The sequence below is a fragment of the Otolemur garnettii genome, unplaced genomic scaffold (genome assembly GCF_000181295.1).
Source record: "Otolemur garnettii isolate 467f Iridium unplaced genomic scaffold, OtoGar3 scaffold00007, whole genome shotgun sequence".
Lineage (NCBI taxonomy): Eukaryota > Metazoa > Chordata > Mammalia > Primates > Galagidae > Otolemur > Otolemur garnettii.
In genome coordinates, this window is record NW_003852402.1 from 5,627,252 (window position 1) to 5,636,584 (window position 9,333).

The 9,333-nt window shown below is 49.1% G+C and overlaps 1 protein-coding gene across 1 annotated transcript in view; it reads left to right on the top strand.

Annotated features, from left to right (window-relative positions):
- The first annotated feature begins 5,419 nt into the window (after positions 1-5,419).
- Positions 5,420-9,333, top strand: part of TTLL1 (tubulin tyrosine ligase like 1) — a 23,903-nt gene continuing 19,989 nt past the window's right edge. The window contains exon 1 of the mRNA XM_003783132.2: positions 5,420-5,537. Within this exon, the coding sequence (XP_003783180.1) occupies positions 5,425-5,537 (113 nt within the window). The 5' untranslated portion in view covers positions 5,420-5,424. The remainder of the gene's footprint in view (positions 5,538-9,333) is intronic.

Genomic DNA, 9,333 nt, shown 5'->3' on the forward strand with positions numbered 1-9,333 from the left:
GCCTGGCTATTTTTTGGTTGCAGTCGTCATTGTTGTTTGGCGGGTCCGGGCTGGGGATTTGAACCCGCCACCTTAGGTGTATGTGGTTGGCGCCTTAGCCAGTTGAGCTATAGGCGCCGAGCCAGGGGATTCTTGAGGGTACTTGTAGCCTGCTTCTTAGGGTAGTGTCCTGCCTGCCACATACTGGGGCTGGCTTCATAAGCCTGTGACCTGGGTGGTCCCATAGGGCCCCATGCTCAGATAGCCCCAAATTTGGCTTAATGCTGCTGTCACTATCTTAAAATTCTAAATTATTGACTGAAGGGACCTGCATTTTCGTTTTGTACAAATTACATATCCAGTTTTGCCCTTGTCAGTAAGGCTGGTGGAGCTTGGGGTTCTTAGTAGGAGAATCACCAGAACTGAATTTATCACCAACTTTGGGCAACAGTTAGGGGAAGGGATGTGTCAGGGTATAGGTGAGGAAGGAACCTGGAGCCATATGATGACACTACCCTCAGGGCTGAGGAGCATCAGGGCCACCTGCCCAGGAAGATGGACACAGGCCCTGGATGCTTCTCACTGGGTGTACATCTCAGAATTCAGTTAGCAGAAGCTGGAAAAGGGCTGAGCTCAAATTGTCCTATAATAGGGCCCTGCCCATGCCAGAGATGGTATTTCAAGCCTTTTTGGGCAGAACCTGGACCCAAGGAATTGGCCCCAGAAACTAGTCATTGCCATTAAGTCACCTCTAGGCCACAATGTTTATTGAACACTTGCTGACAGTCAGTCAGCAGTGCCAGGCCCTAAGCCCAGCACCTGTGTAATTTCCCCTTAGGTGGTGTGCAAAGCCTCATTCACCTCAGTTTAGAGTGGGAACTCTGTAGCTAGCGAGATGTCCCAAGGCCTTACAGCAGGACAGTGGCAGAAGCAGGTTTGAATTCAGCAAGCTGGACTCAAAACTAGTGCTGGTTCCACTATAGAGTGCCAAAACTAAATGATGATGGACTGAAAGAGCTCCATGGCCCTGGGTGGGAGAAGACATAGGAAAGGATGTAAGTAAAGCTCAGAGCATCACCCAGAAAGCATGCCACCAGCCCCTTTTCATTTTCCAGGGAAGCAGAATGAATGGTCAAGTTTTCTGGGTTTAAGTTCAGTCTGCCGTTTACAAGCGGCACAAGTTTGTACAATTTGGGGGGTTGGGGAGACAGGGTCTCACTTTGTTGCCCAGGCTAGAGTTTAGTATCATCATAGCTCACAGCAACCTCAAACTCCTGGGCTCAAGTGATCCTCCTGCCTCAGCCTCCCAAGTAGCTGGGACTACAGGTGTCCACAAGGCCTCCCTATTTTTCTATTTTTATTAGAGACCGATCTCACTCTCATTCAGACTGGTCTGGAACTTTTGCACTCAAGGACTCCTCCTGCCGCAGCCTCCCAGAGTGCTAGGATTACAGGAGTGAGCCACCTGCCTGGCCTTTTTCTGGCTTTTTTTAAAAAAAAAATACATAATCTTCCCAACAACCCTTCAATGTAGATATTATCTTTAATTTACAGACAAGGAAACTGAGGTGCAGAGAAGTGAAGTAACCTGCCTAAATCCACAAAGCAAGTTAATTTTTGGAGCTGGGATTCAGATTCAAATTCAGTTTCAATTTTAAACTTCTCACTGATCCGGTCAGCCTCCTCCTAACAACAGGCTGATTCCTACGTGCTGAGCGCAAGATATGATTTTCCTTCAACAACCCTACCAGGCAGGTGCTCCCAACAGCACGGATTGGGGAGTGGGCACCAACAGCACGGATCGGGGAGTGGGCAGAAGGTCTAACAGCGGATTGAGCCCAGGACGCTGAGCATCAGACACTTTATTCCCCAGCAGACTCAGAACCGCGCCCTAGACCTTGCTCAATCTCACTTCCGGGCCGGAAGATCCCAGGGTGGTGCACAGCCTGGCATTTCCTAGTACTTAAGCCCGGGACACAGCAGGCTCCCGGGATACGGAGCACCAAGACGCGCCAGCATCGCGGGATCCCGGAAATAATCGGTTTTCCGGCGGTAGCGTCTTCGGTTGCCAGGATACCGCCCCGGAAGAAGAAAGCCAGCGGCGGGTCCGCCAGGAGGCTGGGCGATGTCTTCCTGCGCGTGCCCGAGTGGGGGCGGGCTGGGGCCGGTGCGCTCCTCGGCACCCCGCGGCGCTCGGAGCGCACAGGCTGGGCCCCGCCGCCTTCTGGCCGCCGAGGGTGTGGCCGTGCGCGTGCGGGCCAGTGCGCATGCGTGAGCCAGAGGCTCTGTCTACGCGGTGGCGACCGAGCGATTTAGATGCCGCTTGCTGGACCCGCGTCCTCCAGGAAGCCTGCGCGCACCATTGGGCTCCTCTGAGTTCCTATGCCTCCACTTGTGCCATCCGATTCTTGTAATTACATTATTATTCTTATTATTGATGATTCCTAGACTTTCATTGTTCCTAGACTTTTTCCATTCATTTGCAATCTGGGTTGTTTCTGTTGGCATCTTTTGCAGGGCGTAGTGCACCTGTGGAGAGAACTCAGGGCAGGAGACGAGCCTGTAGGGTAACTGGACCCAGACGTTTCCCCTCCCTGGTTCCTCCTCTATTAAGAGGGCAGAGCCGGGCGGGGCCCGTTGCCCAGTCCATAGAGTAGCTGGGGCTTTACTGTGGATTAATTCTAGAGGTGAAAGCATTTTATAATTGTAAGCGTTTTGGGTGTTGCCTAAGAAGATTCTTTCTTCAGGAAACATTTAATAAGCACGTTATGGTACTGGGTTATAACAATCAGAAAGATGGGCCCTGCTCTGCCCTCAAAAGACTTACAGAGGGGAGTGTGGAGATGGACAGTGACGTGTAGCTGTGAATGAATGCACTGTGCCAATGTGAAGTCATTGTTTACATTGTTATTTATTATTTTCCTTAAAGATGGTTCTTTTTCCCTTTACAAAGAAGACTTGGAAGAAAACAATCCAGTTGCCCCAGAATCTTAGCCTCGTTGGGAATTCATCCAACTGGTAGTGATCAAAATGTGTAGGGTAGGCAGGTGTGGGCCACCGGCCACATACACCTAGGGTGGCGTGTTCGAACCTGGCCTGGGCCTGCTAAGCAACCAAAAAATAGCCGGGCGTTTTGGCGAGCGCCTGTAGTCCCAGCTACTTGGGAGGCTGAGGCAAGAGAATCACTTGAGCCCAAGAGTTTGAGGTTGCTGTGAGCTGTGACAGCACAGCACTCTACTAAGGGCGACATAGTGAGACTTTGTCTCCAAAAAAAAAAAGTGTAGGGTAGCAGGGATGCAGTGGTGGAGAGGACTTCCACTTTCTTTTTTTTTTCTTTTTTTGTAGAGATAGAGTAGAGTGCTGTGGTGTTGCACAGCTCACAGCAACCTCCAAATCCTGGGCTTAGGCGATTCTCTTGCCTTAGCCTCCCAAGCAGCTGGGACTACAGGCACCCTCCACAATGCCTGGCTATTTTTTCATTGCAGTTTGGCTGGGGCTGGTTTTGAACCTGCTACCCTCAGTATATGGGGCTGACACCCTACCCACTGAGCCACAAGCACCACCACCACTTTCTTTTTTGTTCTTTTAGAGACAAGGCTTCTCTCCATAGCCCAGGCTTAAGTGCAGTGGTATGATCACTGAAGCTTCAAACTCTTGGGCCCAAGTGATCCTCCAAACTTGGCCTCACGAGTAGCTGAGAATACAGACATGAACCACACTCCCAGTTCATTTTTTAATTTTTTGTAGAGACAGGGTCTCAATATGTTACCCAGGTTGTTCTCAAACTATTGAGCTAGAGCAATCCTCTCATCTTGGCCTCCTAAAGTGCTGGGATTAGAGGTGTGAGTCACTGAACCAGCCAGGACTCCCAATTTCTCTTTTCTTTTTTTCTTTTTTTAAGACAGAGCCTTGTTCTGTTACCCTGGCTAGAATACAGTGTCATCATCATAACTCACTACAACCTCAGAGTCCTGGCTGGAGTGATCCTCCTGAATAGCTGGGACTACAGGTAGACATGATGACTCCCATATAATTTTTCTGATTGTTTTTTTTTTTTTTTTTAGAGATAGTTTTACTTTATCGCCCACAGTAGAGTGCCATGACATCACACAGCTTACAGCAACCTCCAACTCCTGGGCTTGGGAGATTCCCTTGCCTCAGCCTCCCGAGTAGCTGGGACTACAGGTGCCCACCACAACGCCCGGCTATTTTTTTGTTGCAGTTTGGTGGGGGCCGGGTTTGAACCCGCCACCCTTGGTATATGGGGCCAGTGCCTTGCCCACTGAGCCACGGGCACCACCCTAATTTTTCTGTTTTAATAGAGATAGGATCTTGCTGTTGCTCAGGCTGGTTTTGAATTCTTTTTATTTTATTTTATTTTTTATTTATTTATTTTTGCAGAGTTTTTTGGCCAGGGGCAGGTTTGAACCCGCCACCTCCAGTATACAGGGCCAGTGCCCTACTCATTTGAGCCACAGGAGCTACCCCTGGTTTTGAATTCTTGACCTCAAGCAATCTACCCGCCTGAACCTCCCAGAGTGCCTAGATTACAGGCATGAGCCATGGTCCCAAGATAGGACTCCCATTTTCTGATGGCTAGAGCAAAAGGGTGAAATGTTTCTTGGGAATGTATCTTCTCCCTGGCTTGCTGTTTCTCTTGAAAGGTTGGCCTGGCTTTTGTCAGGGAGTAGTAATAATTGGGTGTGAATAGCCTCTTGGCAAAGTGTCTGTCCTCCTGGGCCTGTAAGCCTCTCCAACAGGCAGATGTTCCCATATTCTGCAGCAGTCAGCTCAACTCCCAGCCTGATAGCTCATGGAGGTTATTAAATGAAAAGGATATGATCAGGTAAACATTCAAGGTCACTCTGCAGTTACAGGCCATGCCTGCAGGAGACACAGGAGTACTTTGGTTGGGACAGGCATGCTGATCCCCATTCACCCTTTAGAAGTTGGCTCAAGAGTTCCCCCTCAGGGGCACCTTCCCTACCTGCCCCCAGCAGGGCTGTCCTCCTGTTGGGTCATGCGTCTCTCCTCTGTGGTTCTTGGCACAAAATGGCAGTTGAACACTTGTTGGTGACTATTTAACAGTTGCCTTCATCTCCCACTGGACCAGGGATTCTCAGCCTTGACACAAGGTGACATTTGGGGTTGCATAATTTGTGATAAGGGGCCATATACGCATTGTCACAAGCTGAGCAGTATCCCTTGCCCCTACATGCTACACACCAGAGCCTTCCTCCTCCCTAATTGTGACAACCAGTGTTTCTGGATACTGCCAGATATCTCCTGGGGACAGAATTGCCTCTGGTTGAGAACCACTCCTGGGGTAAGGTAAAGCTTGGAGTGGGGACACATAGGCTGGTTCTGTGTGGCGGATGACCCCTTTGGCTTGAGGGGTAGTTAGTTGAAGTTCATAGCTCTAATCACTTAGTTTCTTCCAGGATTATGGCAGGAAAAGTGAAATGGGTCACTGATATCGAGAAGTCAGTGCTGATCAATAACTTCGAAAAGAGAGGATGGGTGCAAGTGACAGAAAATGAGGACTGGAATTTTTACTGGTAAGTATAAAAGGGAAGACTCTTGTTTTTCTCAAGCCAACTTACTGGTATTAACTCGCAGATACAGAGTGTGCCTTGTGAGGGACTGTGTCGTCAGAGGCAGGTGGTGTCTTCATGCTATTGTGCTGCCTCCCAGGACACACTTTTCATTAAGTCACGTGCATCATAAGCATACACCTTGTGGAATATTCCCACGTGTGCCACCTGTCAGTCCGGGATGTGAAGTCCAAGGTGCATCTGCACAGCCAAGTGTGGTTAACACTGTGGGGAACTGGAGTGAGAAACAAGAGCCCTCACCCCGCTGGCCAGTGAGTGTTTGTTACAGAGAGTGGGAGGGAGGGACAGGGAAGAGCACTGTGGGCGGTGCTATGGACAGCTGTGGGGAGAGGGCTGGATGGCTGCTTCTCTTCCCTCTTTTATGCTAACAGAGTGCTAGTTGGACTGATCCATGTACAGGAGCAACAACAATGGAAAGGGGAGACTGTAGGTGGCGCTGCACCCAGACAGGCACCTGGGATTCACCCTGGACTCCTCCCTCTGCCTCCCCCACCTCCTGGGATGAGGTCCATGTCCTCTTCTATTCTCCTCTTTTCTCCTCGCACAGTGGCCTGGGCATGGGCCTGTTCTACTCCCTCCCTTGGTTGACAGTGATGGCTTCTGAACTGGTCTCCCTGCCTGGGGCAGCCCCTCCCCGCCCCCCAGCAAGCTTACCCCTTGCCAATATGCAGATACATCTGGTGTTAGGTTCTGCCATCCCCAGCCCCTACAGCTCCCTGGGTAGTCAGCTCCCCTGACTCTTTGAGGTGTTGTGGGACTGGTAAGGGAGCATACCAGGGCCTGTGGAGGCTTTTTAAATTTTTTTGGATACAGAGTCTCATTATGTCACCCTCCATAGAGTACTATGACATCACAGCTCACAGCAACCTCAAACTCTTGGGTTTAAGCAATTCTCTTGCCTCAGCCTCCCAAGTAGCTGGGATTACAGGCACCTGCTACAATGCCTGCTGTTTCTTTTTTTTCTCTTTGTACTTGTCATTGTTGTTTGGCAGGCCCAGGCTGGGCTCAAACCCTGGTGTATGTGGCCGGCACCCTAACCACTGGGCCGGCTTTTTGCCCTACACTTCTTTTTTTTTTTTTTTTTTTTTTTTGAGACAGAGCCTCAAGCTGTCCCCCTGGGTAGAGAGCTGTGGCATCACAGCTCACAGCAACCTCCAACTCCTGGGCTCAAGCAAGTCTCCTGCCTCAGCCTCCCAATTAGCTGGGACCACAGGCGCCCACCACAACACCGGCTATTTTTTGGTTGCAGCTGTCATTGTTGTTTGGCGGGCCTGGGCTAGGTTTGAACCCACCACCTTAGGTGTTTGTGGCTAGCGCCTTAGCCACTTGAGCCACAGGCGCCGAGCCTCTACACTTCTTCTTGCCCTTGCCTTGAGACATGCTACTGGGCAGCCCAGTAACTTCCCTTCTCCCCCCTCCTAATGCATGAAGCTACATATCCTTTTTGTTTGTTTTTGTTTTTGAGACAAGAATCTCACTTTCTCACCCAGGTTTAAGTGCTGTGGCCTAATCATAGCTCATAGCAACCTCAAACTCCTGGTTCAAGTGGTCCTCCTGTCTCAGCCTCCTGGGTAGCTGAGTCTAGAGACGCCTGCCATAACACCCAGATGATTTTTCTGTTTTTAGAAAAGATGGGGTCTCATTCTTGCTCAGGCTAGTCTTGAACTCCTCAGCTCAAAGGATCCTCTCACCTCAGCCTCACAGAGTGCTAAGATTACAGGTGTAAAGACACCCTGCCCAGCCTATTGCTGGTCTTTTTAGTTGTGATAATGGCATAAAACAGTTATCACATGGTATAAAAAAGTCTTTAATGGGCGGTGCCTATGGCTCAAAGGAATAGGGCACCAGCCCCATGTGCTGGAGGTGGCGGGTTCAAACCAGCCCCCGGCCAAAAACTGCAAAAAAAAAAAAAAAATCTTTAACTATTAGAGACTTAGAGAATTATTAGAGAGTCTCAGAAATATTATAGACGAATGCTCGGCATCCATAGCTCAGTGAGTAGGGCGCTAGCCACATAACACTGAACCTGGAGGGTTTGAACCTGGCCCGGGCCTGCTAAAACAATATTGACAACTATAACCAAAAAATAGCCCCGCGTTGTGGTGGGCATCTGTAGTCCCAGCTACTCGAGAGGCTGAGGCAGGAGAATTGCTTAAGCCCAAGTGTTTGAGGTTGCTGTGAGCTGTGATGCTACTGAGGGCGACATAGTGAAATTCTGTCTCAAAAAAAAAAAAAGAGAAATATGGATGAAATGATGCAGTGTTTGGGAATTGTTTCAGAATAAGCCAGTGCTGTGAGGAGTGGGTGGGGACATGTGCTGTCAACTGTCAAACCTGGGTAGAGGGGCTATGTTAATAGTCTCTCTCTACTTTTGTGTGTGGCTGAACTTTTCCTTAGTAAAAGGTTACAAAAAAGATTCTCTTTATGAGCCCAAATGTAGTGGCTCACAACTGTAATCCTAGCACTCTGGGAGGCTGAGGAAGATGGACTGCTTGAGCTCAGGAGTTTGAGACCAGCCTGAGCAAGAATGAGACCCTGTCTCTACTAAAAATAGAAAAACTAGCTGGGTGTTGTGGTAGATACCTTTAGTTCCAGCTACTCAGGAGGCTGAGGCAGGAAGATCAGTTGAGCCCAAGGGTTTGAGGTTGCTGTGAGCTGTGATGCCATGGGACTCTACTGGGGCAACAAAGTGAAAGTCTGTCTAGAAAAACAAACAAACAAAAAAAAAGATTCTTGGGCTTGAGCAATCCTCTTGACTCAGCCTCCTGAGTAGCTGAGACTACAGGCACCCACCACAACACCCAGCTAGTTTTTCTTTTTTCTTTTCTTCTTTTTTTTGAGATAGGGTCTGGCTCTATTGCTCAGGCTAGAGTGCAGTGGTGTCATCATAGCTGATTGTAACCTCAGACTACTGGGCTCAACCCTCCTAAATGCAGGCACTACAAGAGTACAAGAGTATAAGTGTACACAGCCAAGCCTGGCTAATTCTTTTTTTTTTTTTTTTTTTTTTTTGAGACAGAATCTCACTTTGTCACCCTTGGTAGAGTGCAGTGGTATCACAGCTCATACCCATCTCCAACTCTTGGGTTTAGGTGATTCTCTTGCCTCAGCCTCCTGAGTAGCTGGGACTACAGGTGCCTGCCACAACGCCCGGCTGTTTTTTGTTGGAGTTTGGCTGGGGCCGGGTTCCAACCTGCCACCCTCGGTATATGGGACTGGTGCCCTACCCACTGAGCCACAGGCACCGCCCAGCTTCGCTAATTCCTTAAAAAAAATTTTGTAGAGGCTGGGCGCGGTGGCTCACACGTGTAATCTAGCACTCTTGGAGGCTAAGGCAGGTGGATTGCTTGAGCTCACAAGTTCGAGACCAACTTGAACCAAAAAGTGAGACCCTGTCTCTACTAAAAATAGAAAAACTGAGGCAAGAGGATTGCTTGAACCCAAGAGTTTGAGCTATGAGCTATGAGCTATGATGCCATGGCATTCTACCTAGGGCAATAGCTTGAGACTGTCTCAAAAAAAATTTTTTTTTATAGAGACAGGATCTTGCTTTATTGCTTAGGCTAGTCTCAACTCTAGTGCTCAAGTGATCCTCCCACCTTGACCTCCCCAAAGTGCTGAGATTACAGGTGTGACTTTCTATGCCTTGCCAGATTCTCTTTATTCTTTTTTTTTTTTTTTTGAGACAGAGTCTCACTTTGTTACCCTTGGTAGAGTGCTATGGCGTCATAGCTCACAG